Here is a 22,424-nt window from a genome sequence, read left to right on the forward strand (position 1 = left end):
AAATGATGACATGATATCAACACTTTCAACATAAAGAAGTGTGGGCAGTGAGTCTGGTGTGTTAAACTTCACACTTCACACTGGTCGTGGTTTGTGACGTTCTGTCTCTGTTACGCCTCTGATACTACATCAGAAGCTGAGTTGACTGAAACCTCAAATTCGACATCAGTGCCTTACACCCAGGATAGTGAATAAGGGAAAAGTGTAAAAGTGCTTGCGTAGATGGATAGTGTGAATGACAATATGGTTTTCCGCTTTGGCTTCATTCCTTCATCACGGTCATAGATAAGGACTCACCGAGTTCTTAAGGTCCAGATATCTAGTGTTCCGAGTGACAGGCATCCCAGAAAGGAAGGCTAAAATATCGTTGTTGCCCTGTGGAAGGAAAATAACAGGACAATGTTCAGAGCTGGGCATACCGCCTATGTGACGGATCGGTCCACCTATCCGCCTATATGACGGATGTCCATTTTGGCGGCGATAAACGGCAAACTTTAAAAAATAGTCAGACTAAACATAGTCGGAAGCCCATTTTCTCCTATGTAACCGTCTAATCGGCGCCCCCGCCCCCTTATGGTACTACTCTGCTTTCAGAATGCGTTGGAATTACGTTGCTAGCTTAAACGGTTCATGAGTTAACAGTAATTTGAAAAACATGTGTCATCTCTGGAAGGTGCTAAAAGGTGACGCATTTAGTCCCCGGTGAGGCTGTGAGTCTTTCGTTTCAAATATCGCTCAGCGATTAAAGTTTTAATTTTTATCCTAAATTGGCTTACCTTAACTGCATTTTAGCCAAAGGTGCAATCCAAGTGAATGAATGCACTTTTACACTCTTGTTGTTGTGCAAAGCAAAAGAGTATCAATACTTTTGCTATTGTTCCTGCTTCTTCATCCTTGATGGTGGCGGCTTCTTCTTGTTCTTCTTTGTCATCTTCTCTTTTTTTTAAGATGACAAAGAAGAAGGAGAAGCAGCAGCAGCTCTGTCACTGGAAGCAATCATGGCAAGTTAAGCCATTAAGGACGGGAGCGCATAACCGCATTTCTACCACTAGAGCCCGGAGCGCTGTTGCGTCTGTCTACCTTTAAAGCCGGGAGGGTGGAGACGTCTGTGTCTCTTTTTAATCCAATTCTCCGTCTCTTAGCCAATTTAATGCATCAGAATATACAAGTGACGGTGTCGCAAGACCGCAAAGTTTGTCGCGGATTTTTTTCAAGCCGTAGGCTAATGGCGAATGCCGGCGATCGCCGGGAGCTCTGAAATAAGTAACGGCAGTGATATATAGACGACGCGCTGGTGGACTTTGAACCAGTGGAACCAGTCGAACGTGATATGATATAGTTTGTAGACAATGACGATATTGACGTATTTGTAACAGAATAGAGAATGGTAATTACCACTCGATTTTTAAAAATCAAAATAGTGCTTCTCTTGCACTGACACATTACTTTTACAACTTCGATTGAAACATATTAATATATTATTATTTACTAGTAAATAATAATAAACTCTGCCTGTGTGAAAGCAACATGTCTAAGCTTTCTGATTATTTTGGAATTATGTTTCTCCCTGCTACAGGGGCTGAGATATTAATTATTAATTATTAATCTGCCTGTATGAAAGCTACATGTCTAAGCTCTCTAATTCTTTTGGAATTATGTTTCTGTCTGCTACAGGGGCTGAGATATTAATTAATTTGTAAAGTGTTGAATTTCTGGGAAAACAAGGGTAATTCCAAAGGCGACCTTAGGTTTTGGGGATCTGTTGAGCCAGGCGCTTTAGGCCTTAATGGGTTAACTTTCGATTTCGACATTAACAAGGACCTTTGGATAAAATGCAACACACAGGATTCTCGTGAAGGTAAGCCGTTTTGAGACAAACTGTAACAAACACTTCAATATTTTATTTGCATTTGATAGGCTGCGTTGATGCGATGATAATAAATCCACCCATGCTCTCATTTGTCAATCTCGCGCATGGTTCTCGAAGTTGGTACTCGGTGACGCTGGCGGAAGCCATTTTAAAATGATACTCAAACCGATCTATAGACGATTACTATTTAGTGAGCATCGCAGGGTAAAAATGCACATGTTTCATTTAAAATAAAGGTAAAAATGGATACTGTAATACCTGGTCAAGGATAGATGATCTTTTAGACCTCTGTGTCTGACGTAGAAGTACCAAGCCAGCAATAATATCACTCGGCACAATGTCCAGGTCTCTGAAGAACTCTGCAAAAAGGCTTGCCACCTCTGAATATGCATCCTGCAGAAGACAGACACAGATGTGGGGCCATGATGTTCTATGTACAGTAACTCTTGACAGACTCAAATATGGATACAGGGGGTCCTCGGTTAAAGAGTACAGTTCCTATAGCTGCAATGTATTTTGAATGCGTACATAAGTGATTGTCTTCTAAGACAACCAGAACATTCCAGTTGAGTCACCTCAATGCCCTGAGAGTCACAATATTAATGTAAAAAAAAAAAAAAAAACACTTCTAAAACTGATTGAGATTAGATCATTTCATGATCATTATTTCAGTATTACTACTTTGTGTCATCTTCATTTTGGTGGTGGTGCCGGGAGATAGGTAGGCCGATTTTACAAAATCTTTTTAGTTTTATGTTTGACCAAGGCAGCACGGTAGTTAACTGGTTAGTACGTCCGCCTCATAGTGCAGAGGTCGTGGGTTCGAATCTGGCCACGGCCTTCCTGTGTGGGGTTTGCATGTTATCCTTGTGAGGATAAGTGGATTGCATAATGTATATATTTATATATTTATATTGCCCCTCCCAATGCATTTCAATGGGCATCAATTATACGCAGATTTTCGCTATTTTCAGTGCAGCCCAGTCATGTGAATAGGTGAATAGCAGGAGGTCAACTGTAAACAGCTTCTAGCAAAAACATTTTTTGCCTCTCATCTGGAGGCCTGTCAGCTATCTGAACTAAAGGCTGCAGGCCCAGGGAGGGCCGAATAAATACAAATACAAGCAAAAACACAAAAGCACAAATAATGCTTGTTTCATTGCAAAATATGCACAGCAAAAATAAGTAGTTGTATATTTGGCCTGACGAGAATGTGTGCTTGAGCGGAGCAGATCCAGATTTGATTTAAAATTATGAACAGTTATAAATTCAATACAAAGCTTGTCAAAAAAAATAATAAACAGTAAGCACAATTTTGGTGAGTAAAAGAGAAGCTAAGAATAGACAAGACCATGATGCTTCTGGGATCTGGAAAAATCTGAGAACAATTGTAATCAAATGGAGCTAAAGCTGCGGGAAAAGGTTGCGGCTTATAGGCTGAATTTTACGGTACTTTATTGTTTGTTGTTTGTAACCTTGAAACGCCGTATGCTGTTACCTTGGTAAACCGAGGGCTCCCCGTATACTGCATAACCCAAAAGCAGTTCTAGTTCAGTAAAATGAATTCATGTGGGTGGCTCACTGATTGTGTGTCCTGGGCTCTTGTGCAGCACATGAAGAATTTCAGTCTTCTGCTCCAGCTACTGGCCTGGCCTTCCTCAAGTCTGTGTCTAAATGTGGAGGACGTTTGTTAACAAGGAAGAAATAGCAAACAGGGTGTGGATGTTCTTATGCGTGGCAAAAAATGAGAGGTTTGTTAGTACCTTAGTGTGTATGTTGTAAGGTTTCGTTGACGCCGACGGGTTGCTTTCAGTTTGACAAATGTCCGCCCGGTAGGATCAAAAGTGCACATAAGCGTAATGCAGACGCTGAAAATTACTAGCCAGTTGCATGCAACAATCCCTAAAACACAATAAAACAATATTAACAAAATTTCAAACCAAATTAGAAATGCACAATTGTGGGTGAGCACAATGAATACCACCATGCATTTTATGAATTGTCATTAATTCAAATAGACGTGTTCAATATGGTTCAAGTTTCAGCAGCCCTTCCCAAACCCCCCAAAAATGAATTTGTTAAAATTGAAACTTGATTCTAAAATGCTTTACCCAAATTGATCAATACGATTGGACAACCCAATAAACTGTGAACTGTGTTCTGTATACAAAAAAAAAATATGCGTTGGTGGCCGCAGCAGATGGCGAACAACTATAAATATAATTCATGCAAATGGGATATGACATTACCATTTTAACATTCTCATAAGGAATCTACCTAAAGCCTGTGTTTGACTCACCCAAAGCTAGGTTTTTGGCAGTGACATCAGAGCATGGTTGGTAATACTGAACAAGCCAGGCTATTCCCACCACTGCATACACAAGCTCTACCAGGAGAATGGCTGGAGAGAGAAAAAAAGGTTGAGGAGAATAATCAATCCTGAAACTAAAACAATACTATAGAACCACAAAGGAAGTAAATAAACAAATAAATATATGGGAGGAGAGAGACAGAGAGAGAGAGAGAGAAAGAGAGAGAGGGGGAGAGAGAGAGAGAGAGAGAGAGAGAGAGCGAGCAAGAGCGAGAGAGAGAGATCCTTGCTTGAAAGTGAGGCATCTTACCTAGTCGGATATAGATGACGTATTGGACAGCTTCCCTGGGCTGTGTGTACAGGATGCTGCCTCTCATACTCAACCACATGATGGCACTCTCACAGATAAGACAGCTGACCAAGATGCCCATGTACCCTCGGCCATGGTCCACCAGTGTTATAGAACAGGACTGGTCAGAGCCATAGGGAAGGCCGAACAAAACCACGGATAGAACTACCAGCCTGAACATAACACAGTAAAATCATGTAGTAGAGAAACCCAAAAATAACAATGCCATTAAAAAAAATAAAAGAATAGTTTTGTGACAAAAAGTTACTCACCAGATGCAGTGTAACAAAAACAAAAAGAGGGCAGGCAGCACCAGGTCATCACTGCCGACTGACCAGCGCCGCCGAAACATCACCATGCCAGGCATCACTGCCCTGTGAGGAAACAGAAGTAACATCAAGATCAACAAATACTAAGGGCTGGTATTTCAAAGGGTTTTCTCATGCTCTCAACTCCTCATGCACTATATAAACTCACTTTTACAGTTCTAACAGTTCTTGTAAGGGGGGCGGGGGGTGATCACAATTGTTTGGGTACTTTGGTACTTTCCGTTACCCAGAATGTATTGCGGCATGCAATACTGAACTTTAATCATTACACTGGTCAACAGCAATTTTTTTTTAATCAACAATGGCTTTATGTGTCCCTAAAGTTTTGATGCTGATTTAAAAAATGACTTTTTTTTTATACACATCAGATTTTTACAAAATCTTTTTAGTTTTATGTTTGACCGAGGCGGCGCAGTAGATGACTGGTTAGCACGTCCGTCTCACAGTGCAGAGGTTGTGGGTTCGAATCCGGCCCCGGCCTTCCTGTGTGGAGTTTGCATGTTCCCCCCGTGCCTGCGTGGGTTTCCTCCGGGAACTCCGGTTTCCTCCCACATTCCAAGACATGCATTGTAGGTTAAGTGATCACTCTAAATTGCCCCTAGGTGTGATTGTGAGTGTGTATGTTTGTTTGTCTCTGTGGGCCTGCGATTGGCTGGCAACCAGTTCAGGGTGTATCCGGCCTACTGCTCGATGACAACTGGGATAGGCTCCAGCATGCCCGCGATTCTTGTGAGGATAAGCGGATTGCATAATGGACGGATGGATGGAAGTTTGACCAATAAATGCTTCCTCAATACAGATTTTACAATGTGTTGTAATTTCTAGCCATGTCGTTTCAGGAAAAAAAAAAAAACACAAGTTGCCGAACCAATCTTATAATTCATAATAAAACAGGGGCTGATTCGGAATCAGCAGAAAAAAAATCATCTACAAAGGTTTACTTGCATATCTGATCAAAAAAAGAAGTAAAAATTCTTTGACCAGTGCTATCATTCAAGTGGTTACCCATAGTTCATTGAATGTGTCTTAATTAATTCACAGTCACATTAAATTTAAGTTGCACGTTGTTAAAGTGGAAGTCAACCCAAACATCTTTTTTTCAAGAACATATTCTAAGCAGCCCCAATAGTTGAAACAAGGCATTTTTATAAATACTGCATTTGTGGAATAAGAGTTAATCCACCTGTTTTTAGCTATTGCTGGGGGCGGCCATTTTGTCTGGTTTTTTTTTTCAGTCGACAGAAGTTTTTTTTCAGTCATAGGAAGTGACAAAATGGCCGGCCACTGAGATGCCAAGATTTTGCTCCTTAACTCATATTCCACAAACGTAATATTAATCAGAATGCCGTGTTTCAACTAGCGGGCCTGTCCTGCATAGAACATATTCTTGAAAAAAATATGTTTGACTATGGTTGACTTACCCTTTCACATGAAACCGTGATTGTGGCTCATGTGTGAAATATTAAAATCCAAGGTTAGTTCTTTTGAATGTTGTCTTAGCAACTAAGCTAAGGTGTTCACTACCTGCTTTCTCACAGTGCATATGAGTTTGACCTCACTAGTAATTACATGACAGACCACATTTCTTCTGCGTGTTGAAAAACTCTCCATTACCTTGAGTGACACTAAAATGCCACAAAACCAATCAAGACTGTCAGCATCCCGTCATTCTTCTTTTCTAGTGGAGGTGAACAGGTGGAAGTGCTAAGTGTGTATGTGCCATCTAGTGGTGAACAGTATTATTACAATGTAAAACTAATCAGGTGTAAGGGAAGCATTTTTATAATGTTAAGAAAAATAATAATCGAGGGGCCACTTCAAGAGTTGGCGCGGGCCTCATGCAGCCCGAGGGCTGCCAGTTGCTTTGTTGGGGGGTATGAAACCTCGCACCTCTAGCTGGGCAATGATTTACTTCATACAGCTAGCTGAAGGTAAGAAGAACAAGTTCAAGACGGGCTTTTGAGAAATATTCTACTTGTTGAACAGTGGAAAGAACCTGTTTTGACATTATATGGCATCCTGTAAAAAGATTCCTGAACATCACCCTGATCATTCTCTTGTTGAAAAGTACAGCAGAGCTCCATTGCAGTTGCCTCTGGGCTTAAACGACTTGAAATGGCAAAGCCACAAGAGGAGGAAAGGAAGAGGGAAGCCACAGAGAGGCTGATTCAGGCCTTATGATGCCGACACAGGCTGATCTAGCCTTTATGGTGAGCTACTCCCGTACATCTGTTGAAAAATGTGCTTTGTTAAAACAAACAAAATCCATCATGTCAATTTGTTTGACAATAAATGTAAAACAAAGATGACAAATGCTGAGCAAAAGACTTATATTGATTGTTTTGCTGTCTGTGGCAATGATTTTTCAGTCACCAAGAGAGTGCCAGCATCCGCCTTGTTCCAACATTATATAGCACAGTCATCGCAGTTATTTAAAGTCTTTCTTGGCATTGTGCCATCAAAAATTAATAATACTAATCAAAATGCCCAGAGATAGCTGCATCATTGCCCGGTTAAAGGTGCTAATGCAAGATGGCTTAAGTTGATTTACACTGCCGCAAATATACTGTATGCAGTGATATACGATGCATTCTAATGGGTTATGTGGACTCACACACCGACAACACTAAGCAACATGGTGACATACTGAATTGCCATCGGTCTGTGGCATCCAGAAGACTGTTAGCCCGATGTGATGTGTGATGTGAAAATCCAAGTGTCCTTTGTTGGAAATTGATTGCATACAAGTGTTCGTGTGAAAAATTAATGTTTGCATTATTTATGTCAGTGGGATTGTCACACACGTCCCCAATCTGGAAGATAAAATCTCACTGATTATGTGAGGGGAAAAAAAAAAAAAAGTTTGGGTTTTCTCATTAAGCCATGGCCAAGTAGACCTACAGGAGCTGGACTTGTGGATGTAATATGAATTGTTTTGTGTCCACATTCTTCTGTTTGTTTTGCTGCCATGTAATTTTTAAGGTGACCCAAATACCCTACAAGACCACTCAACATCTGAACAGTCATCAGCTGATGAATGCATGTCCATGATGAAACGTTGGGCGAAGTTTCAGAATTAAGGCAATGTTAATGCATAGACACATGCTGCACAATCCAGACCAGGTGTTGGGGTCTTGTCAATTATGTCATGTCTAGTGTTGCCACTACCTTTTGGGTAAAAAAAAACCTTGGAACTGAATGCCAGAATGGAGTATGTATTTGTATTGTGTGGGAAACTGAAAATGAATCCCTTACTTTCAGGATTGTTAACATCTTCATGAGGATAAAGCATTTAATTTGACTAAAAATGTTATTAATATGAGATTTGATGATGACCTGAATGCATTTAGAATTGAGGAGGATTTGTTCACTGTTACTGGTGTGTCTGAACTCATTCTGTTACTGGCATGATGGACATGACGAAATGATGAAATATCATACATTGTGCTCTAGTACTGCTGTTTTTATGTGCTGTCTGAAATTGATTTCATAAAAGAAAAGTATTTTGAACTGAAATTATGTAATGTGTTTTATTTCAAGGGAAAGTCATATTTTTTTCCAGAATATGTTCTATGCTGGCCTACAAGTTGAAGCAAAGCATTCTGATTAATATTGCGTTTGTGGAATATGAGTTAAGCAGCAAAATGCACCCGCTTTTAGCCATCTCAGGGAGCGACCATTTTGTCACTTCTGTCGACCGAAGATTGAAGTTGCTCAGGGCTCAGATAACGACCAATCACGGCTCACCTGTTTTCTGAAGCTGAGTAAGATTGGTTGCTATCTGAGCCCTGAGCAGCAGTGATGTCATCTTCAGTCGACAGACGTGACAAAATGGCCGCCCCACAGCTAGCTAAAAGCGGCTGGATTTCTCATTCCATAAATGCAATATTAATCAGAATGCTTTGTTTCAACTAGTGGGCCTGCTTTATAAATATGACAATTTCCACTTGTTCTGAAAGCAGCAGCCCTCTCTGTGTTCTTTATATTTCTTCGCTAAAGTCTCTATTTTAGTAATGGGCTGGAACGGGCCACACAAAGGTCGTGCAGCAAGGTGTTCATTGACACCCAACACGACTTTGAGAGTGGTGTGTTCGGAGAGGCAGAGCGCGCTCGGTGCATATTTCCGAAAGCACCCGAGAGGGCAGCCACAGGTCTGCTGCCATCTGGTGGTGAAATATAAAATGTATATTTTTTACATGTGTTTTGTACCATGGTCAATATAGTACAATACAATACAATTTTATTTGTATCACTACTGATGGGCCAGTTTTTGCGTTTTAATTATTAATTTTATGCCATAGGTTGCGGGCCGGTAGAAATTTTAACACGGGCTGCATTTGGCCCTTAGGCCGGACTTTGGACATGCCTGCTGTAGAGTGTTGGCATAAACACTCAGTGTTAATCTAAACACTTAATAGTGTCATTACTACCATATTTTTCGGACTATAAGCCGCTACTTTTTTTGGTTGAACCATGTGGCTTATAGACCAGTGCGGCTATTCTGTGGATTTTTCTTCCACCTGTAGGGGCAATCTAACCAGAATTACAATACAATACATTTGCCTTTAACAGATGTGACTGCAGGTGGAAGAGTTCAACAGGCGAGGGCGCTATGCACTAGGTTATGAATTACGTGGTATGCGGAAGTAGATCTGACATACTGGAATGGCAGCGGCATGTTAAAGTCTTTGTATTTGTCGATTCAAAAACATGCTAAAATGCAAGAAATTGGCAGGGCTTTACAAGGATGAATTAGACAGTGAAGCCAGAGACCGATGTCTTGCAAAATAGACATTATAAATGGTTTGGATCCCTAAAGAATTCCCAAAACTGAGTGGAGCTACGAACTGGACCAACTTCCTCCTTTGTGTGCGCCGGATATTTTTGCGTACATTGTGTGTAGTGTGAGTGCCTACACTTTAAACATTATACATCTTTAGTCTCTCATAGTCTGGAAAATACGGTACATTGTCAACACTACATTTTGTTGGTGTGACACACTATTGGGTGTTGATCATTTAACACTTTAGTAAATATTTAACACCGGGTAGTGAGGGTGCATAAAGACTAGACGTGGGCGATATATATTGTTATCGATATCATCGTCAATCTTGCTTTCACAATGTGTAATTTTACATTATGGAGTATTAATACTGCATCTAAAAGCAGAACGACTCGAGTCACTCGACGGCCGCAAAGTATGAGGAAATGCTGAAAATCAGGGTGCGTTGACAGCAGAGGAGGAGGAAGTGATAATCATTCGCCGAATCAGCGGGCAGGACCCAGTCACGTGACTCTGTCCTCACTGTAGGAGTGTCGAGCGGGGATTCATAGCGAGGCGCGAGTCCACATCGTCCGTAGTTTGTAAATGGTTTGGGGTTGACAAGACTAACAATGGTGGGAATAACATTGTTAGATGTGCTAAAACGGTCACCATGAAGAGCAATTCTAGATCACGAGGAAAACTTGGCGACTGGGCAAGCATGCTAAACAAAAGCTTAAACACACACACACTCAGTAAACAGTTGCCGAGTTGAACCAACAAATATAAACGCACACACTCACAGACACACAGTTTTTCCTTGCTGGGTGACACTTCGTCACATTTCAAATACATTTTTTCTCATTCTGATTGCTGTAGTTAACACCTTTTTCGCATTCTGATCCCTCTAGTAGTTGGCAGTGGTACACCAGTTCTTACTGCAGCTCAAAATGTCACATCATTATGGAATAACAGCAGAGACATTTAAATGAAAAAAATTCCCAAAAATCTAAGTCCATACATACTATTTTGTTCTTTATTGTTAAATATTGTCGCAGAATATCATTATGATTTGCAGAAGCTGTATTTAGCAATTTAAAAGAGATGTTGTTCACAAACGCTGTCTATCCACAATTGGTCTGTGAAGCAAGTGCAGACTTAAAATATTTTTTGTAGAATATCGTCAAATTACCGTTAAAGTTTTTTAAAAAAATATCGTGATATTTTTTATTTTTTTGCCCATATTGCCCACCCCTAATAGAGACACTTTGCAGGTGTTAAAATTAATAATGGAGAAACTGACCAGTTGAGTCTTGTAGCGCCATGTTTTTCACTCGCTCCGCTTCTACTAGCTTCCTGGAATAACAGAAACGCGTATACTGATGTCACAGACATGCGCGGAATAAGTGATAAATTTTGGAATAAGTGTTTTCATGCGCGCCGTTTGACATTAACCACTCCTCTCATTCGGAATAAAATCTTGATCAGAATTGGCTTGATCGGGTCAGAATATTCCGAATAGGGTGTGTACATGAAACATTTTTTATTATCGGGCTTTTAATCTGAATAAATGTCTCCATGTAAATGTAGCCTGTGATGTCATTTTCAGTTGACAGAAAGTGGCAAAATGGCTGCACCCTGAGATGGCTAAAAAACGGGGGGACTTTGCTACTTAACTCATATTCCACCAACACATTATTAATCAGAATGCTGTGTTTAGATTAGTGGAGGTGCATAGAGCATATTATTGTAAATAAAAATATTAGGGTTGACTTCCTCTTTAAGAGTCAGATCTGGCAATGGGTAGAAAATACACTAGCTAGACATTGTGATAAAGATAACTAAAATCTAGGCGTCGCTCTACACTAACTTTTTACCTGGTATGCACCAGCACATCATTTGGTAGTAAAATTGTTTTGTTGAATTTACTTAAGGGCAGCCTAAATGTCAAATAAGCATATATGTATACATTTATCAATTACGTATCAAAGAATATAACTTATTGATTGATTTGCTAACTTGCAATCAAAATACGGGTCATCATTGTAAGACAATGTTATTTTCTTCCACACCCTGACAAGAATACCTGGTCGTGCTCATACACCACAGGACCAGACAGACTTCATTAATTTAAAAAACGTAAACTACCCAACACCCAACAGAATAACATACTGAGATGCTGAGACCCAGACTTAATTTAATTATGAAATGACAAGACAGTCAGATGATTAATGGGGCTTAGAAAGGCCAATAAATATTGAACGGTCAGACAATAGCAGATATAAAATTCAAAGACAGTTAGAGGGCAGGACACTCATACAACCACAGTAATATTAAATTTGATGTAACATATGAGGTAAAATTCTTTGATTCAGTAACCCATAAAATGTTTCAATGGGAGCTAAGAGCATTTATGGCGAGTTGAACCGTGGTCAACAGGAGAGACAACATTAAACGTTCCCTTGCACTGACACAGCACATTCTTCCAATGATTTAAGTGCATAAAATGGAACACAAAATGACAAATTTGAAAGTGAAATAAGCTTTATTAAAAAAATGCATGTCTGGAAAACAAATACCAGCCAGGCAAATTGCAATCGACAATAGGAAGCTTGATAACCTGCTTTTTCATTGAGAAATTAGAGAAAATCAATGCGCAGAAACACGAGAAGAAGCTGAAAACCTAAATAGTAAGAGAAAAAAAAAAAAAAAAAAAGATTTAAATCTGTCACCCACTAATGCATTTTCTCTGCTCTGTGCTAAAGACTTAGAGGGGTAATATTGAAAATGTTCTTAATTGCTCGTACCGATACAAATAATTGCATCTCTGGAGTGCCTGCTCAGTGCTCACCCATCAAATGTGAAGTTACACAAGCTAGATCTTTTGTCGGCTTCTTTTTTTTTAATTTCCCCAAATTTATTTGTGAGTGAGTTTTGAATTTTGACACATTGTTAAAGGAATGGTATGGCTAATTTACACATATTACCGTATATTGAGAATCTCTGTCTGTAACTTGGCAGCTAGACAGGGTGAAGATGAGACGTAAATACAGTTCCAGTATTAGCTTCAGGTAGTCGGCACATACAGTACTTGTACTTAAATGTTCGGTGGAGTGGTTGACATGGAGCGGAGGGGTATTTGGCAATGTATCCATAACATGTGCTCCATGCACAGCTACACACAATTAGACCAATGTAATTCACCAGCTTGGAAACACTGCCTCCATTAGTGACAATAAGAATTATGCTTTTACATCATCTTTTTTTACGCCTGCTTGCTTTTTTCCCCTCAGTCTGGGATGCTAAAGAACAAGCGGTCGCTCGCCATGTAATGTTGTAGGTCCGTCCTCGGTCATCATGGTAATGAGGCATGCGGTGAGCAAAAGTCTTAACCCCACTCCCACCACCACCACAAACTAAGTATTTTCAACCAGAGTGTTAAGTGTTCTAGTTTGTATCCCTCCCAACTCAAAGTGACTTCTTACACATCTACGTTTTACCTTGATGAAAACAAAAATGGGGAATAAAAAAAAAAAAAAATTGTAGTCTTAACCTCCGTGTGATTTATTACATTTTTGTGGGCTAAAGGAAAGTTACTATATGTCGGACTGCAATCGTCTATTAGCATTATTTCTTTAATCACATAACTGAAAATGTCATTAGAGTGTATGTAATGCAAAACTGACCAGGACAGCTTGACATAATACGATAACCACATGCTGTTAGGTTAATCCATTTTTATTTTTTTAATTAATCACCCAAATGTCTCTGGAATTAATCTTTAGCTCTCAGCAGGGCACAAAATATCAACATCCTGCTGAAAGGACCTCAAGCACGTAATAGATTTGTGACAAACCAACCACACAGTCAGTTCAACCTGTTACAATTGTTACAGCTTCCATACACATATACTTCTTACATACAAGACACACTACTCTATTCTCATCACAGTCAATTAAACAGCTCAAGCATACAGACTCTGGTCCATTGATAATTACCTGTATATTTTTTTCAGAGCAGAACTATTCCGCTCTGACCTCTGGTGGGATTTAACAGAAGACTAATATATACAGTACAGTGTACTGTATGTCTCAAGAAAGCTAATGGCATTAAGGGCCTTCACATTCGCCAGTGTGGGACTTTTGGCTCAGTTCTGCAGTTGGTGATTTGGCTGCAAGAATTTGACTAAGGGACCAGAGGTTGGCTGGTTCAAGTCATGTTATAGGCCAAAGCAATAAAGCAATGGACTGGTTGAGGCCTGAGAGGTGCCAGTGTAATTCAGAAGCCTTGTCATTAGTGCCTTTTAGCAGGACACATAACACCACACTACCACAACATGGGTACTACTGTAACTTGCACATTTTATAAGTTGTTTGCGGTAATGGAACTTTGATTTGGCAATGGCCCTCTTGAGGAATAAATGTGTTCCATTGCTATACCTGAACTGAAGCTGGTTTCACACAGTTTACGCCATGCTAAACTTGTACCCTGAAATTAAAAAAAATAAATAAAATCTTAAACCTGACATACTTTGACTTTATGTGCAACAATGCTGCATGGGTAGCTATCATCTCAGTCCTTGTGAATTCAAAGGGCACGCGTACATTTTGTGAAGAGACGTCACATCGCTGCACGTGAGCAGCGCCTTTGTGCAACACAGTGTATGGCTGCGTGCCAGGCTCCGACCCCTACTCACGTGACCCAACAACAATGATGTAACAACAATGACAGGGCTCCCAGTCTGTCATTATAGCTTTGTCTTTCACATGTGCAATGAAACAAACAGCAAAAGCAAGAGTACACATTATTTGCCTGTTAAAGTCAGTTTAAATTGTGGACATCTATTAAAAGGTTGTTCAATAGTAAAGTCCACAATTTCAAACCATCAAAAGACAAAATTATCACAATATAACAGCCACATCTGATATAACCCATATGTCAACATACCAACCAGTACTGCCCAGTTGACAAACAGTAGGTTGATCTGGGATGACTTGCAGCTGGCGTTCCTCCCCTTCCCTGTCACTTCGTAACAAGCCAAGCGGTGGCACAAAGGCCTCCTACTCTCTCTCATTTCTCCTATCTCAATTGCTAAAGTATCCAAGGCCAAGGAAAACATTTTGTTATTTGTCTTGCAAACACATACACACGTACAAACTGGTTGGACAACAAACAGGTGAGAAACCTTATCAGTAACAGGAGGAATATAAAATACCAAGTTGACCTGATGAATGATGTCGCTACTGTTTGACTAATACAAATTATGTGTGAAAGAGGAAGTCAACCCAAAGATATTTTTTCAAGAATATGTTCTATGCAAGCCCACTGAAACATTGAAACAAGGGAATATCATTAATATGAAATATGAGTGAAGCAGCAAAATCCACCCTTTTTTAGCCATCTCTGGGGCGGCCATTTTGTCACTTCTGTCGACTTAAAATGACATCACAACTGCTCAGGGCTCAGGTAACGACCAATCACAGCTGACCTGTTTTGTGAAGCTGAGCCGTGATTGGTCGCTACCTGAGCCCTGAGCAGTTGTGATGTCATTTTCAGTCGACAGAAGTGACAAAATGGCTGCCCCAGAGATGGCTAAAAACGGGTGGATTTTGCTGCTTAACTCATATTCCACAAACACAATATTAATCAGAATGTTTCAACTAGTGGGCCTGCTGGGAACATATTATTGAAAAAAATGTGTTTGGTTTGACTTCTGCCTGAAGACTGCAGGCTTTTCTTGCTTTTTCTGCATAGAAAAAGAACATTCTGATTTTAATTTTGACCCAACAGTACATACAAATCAACTAAGGCTAGGTTCACACCGCAGTTCTTAATGTTCAAATCTGATTTTTTTTAAATCGTTTTTTTTTTTTGTGTAAGCGTTCATATTACATTATAAATGCGACCTGGGTCTTGTCTGCTGTATGAACACATGCGTCGCCAAAGTGACCTGCACGCGCAGAAGAAGAGACGACGTCACGCCGGACGTTGTGTTTGCAGAAGTAAATGTGGTCCAGCATGTTGGGGCATTCATACAGTGAAGCGATTAGGTAGGAGGTATAAATAAATACAGTATTTGGTGGAAATTATGAGGCGAGGCTTTAATATATCATTTCATGAAGACATCACTAACGGTGACGTCACATCATAGGCGTGCGTAAAAAAATGAATCGATCTGAACCGTGTTGAATAACTACTATCACCATAAATGTCTACTTTATGCTTCATGTTTCAAGTGGGATTAAATTAAAGTCAAATATAAAGTCAATTGTGTGATTCAAAACAACTTTGCAGATTCGATCCCCATGGTGCCAACACTGTCCCTCTGACTGGGCGGAGCACATTTTGGGCTCCGGATGACATCAAAGTCGGATATATTTGACCTGGCCGTTTAGACCGCGGTCGCATTGTAAAAAATCGGATACGTATCCGATTTAGGACAACGTATGAAAGCGACCCAGGTCGGATTTGAAAAAAATGGGAATTGAGCCATTCAGACTGTCATAAAAAAATCAGGCATCAAGCACGTGGGCCAAAAAATCTGATGTACTTTCAAATCGAACCGTCCTTGAATCGTTTCCCACCTAACATATGGAAAACTGTATCGAATTGTCTTTTGTGGAGAGATGCACACCCCTCATACCCAGGCTGCTGACAGATGACGATTGACGGACCGGCAAACTTTAGATATTACTGTGTACGCCTATACGGTGGATGTGTGTGTGTGTGTGTGTGTGTGTGTGTGTGTGTGTGTGTGTGTATGTATATATATATATATATATATATATATATATATATATATATATATATATATATATATATATATATATATATATATATATATATATATATATATAAAAAAAAAAAACTAGTATAAAGGCAGCTCTGTGGGGCCTGGGCACACAGTCAGATCTCCATGCACAAATTGAGGTTGTAGAGGAAGTCGAGCTCGAGTGGTGAGGTTCCACTGAACTGACATGATATTTCACAGTTCCAATTTCAATCTCCTCTATGTTCCCTTTCATCTCTGCTTGGGTGAGAATTACACTGCTTTTAAGAGTCCCTTCAGTTTTTGTCACATCCACATCCACTTCTCGCTGTTTCTAATCAGCCCGTCTCTCCACAACCCATCATAAGGCAGCAGCAAGCTGTCCATCCAAACGAAACCCTCCCTCTCCTTTCTCCAGTCCTCCCTCCCCTTCTTCACTTTTCCCTGTCCGAATGCTTCTCCTTCCTACCCACACACTCATTCACTATTCATATTTTAGAGGACATTTGCGAGCAAGGAAAGAAATGAGTGCATCTGCACCATTTTCGGTGCAGGGGAAACCTACATTTTCTCTTCTCGCATTGCTCTTCCTTATCTAACAAAGCCAGATTTTGGTTTTGGTTTACCACTGCTCATCTTTTTTTAGACTGAAAGCCATGTGCCACTCACTCCTACTCTCCCTCTGCCTCTTTCTCCATCTTTTTCTCCCACCGCCACCCACTCAATCCTTTTCACCTCCTTCCTCTCCATTTTCTCGTGTTTCAGTCGATGCATTAGTGTTTGCATGTGCCTGTTTGTCTATAAGGATGCTTGCCAGTGCTGGGGTGCCAATGTGAACTGCCAACCTGTCTGTGTTGGACCGCCACAAACCATGTGAAATCATGCGTATCTGGTTAGATACTGAAAATAAGGCGAGACGATGACTGTAGCCACAGATTTTTTTTTATTTATTTAATCAAATATCATCAACAGAGCCAATGGTGACTTGGCTCCAAACCTACATGATATCAGTTTCTGTGGGGCCCATTGGGCGGGGTGGCCATTCTTATAAATATTGCGTTTGTTAGAGTAAGAGTTAATCCATCCGTTTCTAGCCATCTCCGGGGGTGGCCATTTTGTCACTTCTGTCGACTGAAAATGACATCACAGTGTCTCAGGGCTCAGGTAACGACCAATCACGGCTCACCTCTTTTCTGAAGCTGAGCTATGATTGGTCGTTGTCTGAGCCCTGAGGGTGAGTGATGTCATTTTCAGATGGCAGAAGTGACAAAATGGCCGCCCCCTGAGATGGCTAAAAAGGGGTGGGCTTTGCTTGCTGCTTAAATCATATTCCACAAACACAATATTAATCAAAATGCTGTGTTTCAACTAGTGGGCCTGCATAGAACATATTCTTGAAAAAAAAAAGGGTTGATTTCCACTTTAAAGAGGAAGTCACCGCAAACATTCCTTTATGATCATCATTATAAAGGGATGACACATGCAGGGTAGCTGAATCTTACTGTATTAAATTGTATGCATCTATTGCATATCTGTTAAAATAGCAATACCAATACAATTCATGAGATATTTGATTAATAAAAGCTACAGATACACCATGACAACAGTACAACCTACAAGGTTGGTTCACTCAATGCAGTCTGAAAATAATATGCGCTTTACGGGAACTTGTCATGTTTGAAATGAACCTTGGAAAACATACTTGAATGGGTTTACAATCAAAAGTAACCAAAACATCCTACAAATTCCATTTATAGGTAAATGAATAGTATGCAAGACTACTCTATTTCATAAGTCAGCAAGATGGAGAAAAGAGAACAATTTCATCAGGGCACCAAAAAAGAGGTAGTGACTTCTTAAACATGCACTGTTGTTTTTTCCCCAAACAGAGACAGAAAGTCATATTTGTCAAGTCACCCTGGAGATGGCCACTATTCAAGGGTTGAGGTTTGTGGGCATACTGTAGCATTGAACAAGGTGTACACACACTATCAATTCAGATTGAAATGGCAGGGCAATAACTTGAGTGCATCACTATGCTAAAGAATTCACACTGTGCTACTTTATGTGTTTAAAGTGTATATTGAAAAGGTCAATTTACAAAAGGAAAATTCAAGTGTGTTTCATGAGCATCTAAATATAAAAGACGCTTGAGAGACACAAATGTATGCAAAAACTGTGAATTTGTGCTCATTATAAAAATATGAATGAGTAAATGAACATAAAGCTCCTTGTAGAAAGATGACACTTAATGTGGAACAATTAAACCTTGCATAGTTCTTTCAGGAATTGCTGTGCTTTGTGGCACACTAAAATCAGGGGTCTCAAACATGCGGCCCCTGGGCCAATTAAGGCATGAGGGATGATATTTTGTGGGCTCCCCCCTATTTGACAAAGTTTAGTGATAGTGTGGCCTGCATGTTTTCGCAGATACACCTTTTTGCTTTGTAGTGAGCAGAGGTGGGCATTCGTCTATGCTAGTCTGTCTATGAGTTCCCGTCTATATTTCAGACCCGTCCGGTCGGTCCGAGTCAGCTGAACGCCGTCGAGGACGGACTTTACCGCTAACACGCAGCCAAATAAATAAAAAATAAAACTGTGTTGTATACCTTTCAGTCCCACAAATGCAACGATATGTGCTCCATTTTGTTTTTATTTCACCGATCACCACGCTGCGCGTGGGTGTGTCAGTTTCTGTTTGATATTATTTCTTTGTTTGGCAGAGTCCGCTCGTGCGGCGCCTGCGTGTGACGTGAAGATTACATTCTTGACGCCGATTGGCTGTCGCCGGCAAGGGACGGATGGGGATCACATGGGTCGGCCGGAAATATCGCCCTGAAGTTATAGACGGATAGACCAGCGTTTCACAACCTTTATTGAGCAAAGGCACATGTTTCACCTTGGAAAAAAAATCACGCACATCACTTGGCAAAACGATTCACAAAAAGTGGACCAACAAGTAAATTATGTAGCCGTACCTCGAGTGGAAGCGCATTTAATAGTTTTGCCTGTTGCTATATGTGCTTGACATACATAAATGAACTAATTAACCAGGACTGGGCACCTTTTTTTCCGGTCAGACCCCAGCCCGCCGGCCGCAACCCTCCAGCCTTATTCATAAAAATGATCTACCCCGCCCCCGCCCCCCACCCGAAAGAAAAAAACTTCTGTGCATGACGCCACCGCGGGAGGGATGCTAACGGCTTTTGCCTGCGATAAACGATAGAAATACTGCATAAAAATCATCACATCTAAAACGAGGCAACAAGGAGATTACAGTATACAGTACTGTAACATATCTAAAAATGGATGCGGAAAAGTAGGGGGAAACACATTTTTACCTGCTCGAGCGTTTTATTTTCTAAAACGGTGCCATGAGTAACAGCAAAAAGTACTGTAGCTTACTTGAATATTATTAAAAATGTATTGTCTTACTTTTGGCAGTCATTATCACCACCACTTGTAGAACTCGCGCTGTATCTCTATTTGTTGAAAAATTATTCAATTTTTTCTGAGCTTCCCCTCTGTTCTCTCTTTGTTTGTGTCCTTCACCTCCTCCTTCTTCTTAGTCTCCTCCTCCTTCTTCTTCTTCTTCATCTCCTTCTCTTCTCCTCTTTATGCAGACCGAACGTGTTTTTTTGTTTTTTTTTTAAAGCTTTTTGCACACCGAACGTGCCCAATGCAAGTAAGTACGCACAGTTGGTAGTGGCGCATTTGACGTGCCTTGCTTAGTTCAACCTTTTTTTAAAACGTGTCACCCCCAGACACCCCGCCCCAAATATGGGCATCCGGCCAGGCCGCAGGGCCGAACCAGTCCGGCCCCGGGATGGACTGCCCAGCTCTGTAATTAACCAAAAATGAAATATAGAAAATAATATAATTTTTTCTATATAATTGACATTGGATAATTTTACGCGGGACACCTGATGATCTCTCACAGCATAGGGTTGAGAATCACTGGGATAGAAGATGCCCACCTCCGGTCATGAGTATTGTTTCCCTGATCAGTACGGTATCTACGGTATTTTAGTTCAGTACTTACTGTATGTACTGTAGCTGAGGCTTGTGACAGCTTCCAATGATGTTTGTCGACTAGTTAGACATTGCAAATTGAAAATGTTAGTCACTTCGTTGAAATGTGATTCGGAAATGACACTATGAGGACATTGACAGCACCCCAGTCATGTTTTTCTCAAAACCTGCCGAGAAGAGAAAGGTTGGCACAGGCAAGCGAAGCCGGTGTTCTGAAGACCCCATTCATGCTCAGACGAACCGTTCATGTTTTGAATTGTTATTGGTAGATTGAAAAGATTGGATCTGTTGTTCTTTTTGGTCAAATACTTGATGCAGCCCAGTCTCACCCAGACTACTCCTCTAGCCGCCCACAGGGAAACTGAGTTCAAGACCCTTCCTATAAAAAAAAACAGTGTCTTGTTAGTGCGACACTTTGGAGAGACCATTAAGTTAAGGCAGGTGTCATTCTCCACACCATGTCATATACAGCTCCTTTTAAAGCTACTGTAATTTTGAATGGTAAGAATGCAATTTTGACATTGATGAGAAGACTTCAGGTGATTTTGCGTGTGTTTGTTTGTGTGCGAGTGTATGTGTGTGTGTGCGCGCGCGTGTGCGCGCCGGCATCCATCCAACAAACACGTGCATGAGCACAAGCAGTCGCGTTGCAGTGATGAGAGCATCCTGCGGGCCTAGCTTGTTGTGATGGGGCCTACTAATGTTTCAAAAAATAAGTAGGAAAGACAATATAAAAAGGTGCGCTGTCCAACTGAAAGCCCAGAGTATGCGGACAGAAAAGGCGGATGCCCCTTTATTGGGGTGTGTTCGCCCGGTGGCCGCTGCTTCTCACCTGAATTTTGACGCTTCCTTGCCACGAACCACTGCATCGGTTCTGCTTGCTCGCCCATATCCCCCCGACTGGAGACAAGCCTCGTCAGACGCGTTCTCCCCGACACCGACTCAAGGATGCCGGAGGAAGAAGAAAGTCCGTTAACGCCTCAGTGAACGGTTTTATGACAACCGGCCACTGTCACTCGAGCTGACAGATGAATGGACCTGGAAACGTCAATAATCGGGGCCAGGGGGTCCGCAGCCGTCCTCAGTGTTGATTGTCAGAGCAACACGTCTTCGGCTGTGGCAACTCACTCACCGTGGCTCCTTTCCCGTGCTTCCTCAGCCCAGCTAGGAATGGTTGGGATACAATCCACGGAACAAGACATTCGCACAAGGATGAACCCGTCACGTTGTAGTCAGTGGCGTGTACGTGCCACTAGTCGCCGGACAACTCCCGAACCCCAGCAAAGACAGCAGGCAAAACAAGGCAGCATTCCACGAGAAACGGGCCCATCCCCCGGCACATACATATCTACACTGAATTGCGTACGAAGATGCAGTCCCCCTTCCGCGTTCCGCTGTGAATATCGCGTACCGCGTTTTGATTGCGCATACCTGACTCGTTTCTTAAACGGAAGGCACTCGTGAAATATTGCAGAGAAAGGGCGCCACTGGTGGTTTGTGAATATCAATAGGTCCGCTACTGCTCCAAAGATGAGAAAGCATGTGCAAGATGTATACCTGCCAAGAGAGCGCGCACTCACACCAAGGAAACGTTGTTTTTGTGTCCATTAAACGTATTGATATGTAATCAAACGCTGTATCATCAAAAGATATACTACCTCAATTGACTTGCTTTGAATGCAAATTCAGTGAGAACATTTCAATGCAGCACAACATTCATTGAAATGGGGTCAGTGTCATAAAGAAACCCCATTCAGTATCCTCTTGACGCATAACCCTTCTTCGGTACGACGTACACTGGGCGTGGTGGATCCCTGTCAAATCATAAAATTAACACATTAAGCTAACTCTGTTCTTAGGATTTTGAAACATAGCAGCCCAAAGCCGCAGTGATTAAATGTTACGATTTACGGCATTAACAAAGTTGTTCATCTTGATGTACATGTTTCCGAATTCATGGGAACAATGGTCGTTTTTATGATCGGAGAAAGGATGCTGTGAT

General features: G+C 41.1%; 1 protein-coding gene across 2 annotated transcripts in view; it reads right to left on the bottom strand.

Annotated features, from left to right (window-relative positions):
• The window catches only part of dagla (diacylglycerol lipase, alpha), a 42,241-nt gene extending 20,302 nt beyond the window's left edge, over window positions 1-21,939 (bottom strand). Inside the window, exons 1-9 of one of the 2 annotated variants that reach the window (XM_086025591.1) lie at window positions 21,555-21,939; window positions 21,255-21,460; window positions 4,803-4,904; window positions 4,492-4,703; window positions 4,170-4,271; window positions 3,634-3,772; window positions 3,453-3,540; window positions 2,129-2,263; window positions 298-375 (exon numbers count right to left, since the gene is read on the bottom strand). In XM_086025591.1, coding sequence (XP_085881717.1) covers window positions 298-375; window positions 2,129-2,263; window positions 3,453-3,540; window positions 3,634-3,772; window positions 4,170-4,271; window positions 4,492-4,703; window positions 4,803-4,897 — 849 coding nt within the window. In that variant the 5' untranslated portion in view covers window positions 4,898-4,904; window positions 21,255-21,460; window positions 21,555-21,939. Of the gene's footprint in view, window positions 1-297; window positions 376-2,128; window positions 2,264-3,452; window positions 3,541-3,633; window positions 3,773-4,169; window positions 4,272-4,491; window positions 4,704-4,802; window positions 4,905-21,254 lie in introns of both variants that reach the window. The other variant, XM_086025592.1, reaches the window with a different exon arrangement.
• Window positions 21,940-22,424: the final 485 nt, after the last annotated feature.

This window comes from Filicampus tigris, chromosome 3 (genome assembly GCF_054856515.1).
Source record: "Filicampus tigris isolate MCC_2025a chromosome 3, RoL_Ftig_1.0, whole genome shotgun sequence".
Lineage (NCBI taxonomy): Eukaryota > Metazoa > Chordata > Actinopteri > Syngnathiformes > Syngnathidae > Filicampus > Filicampus tigris.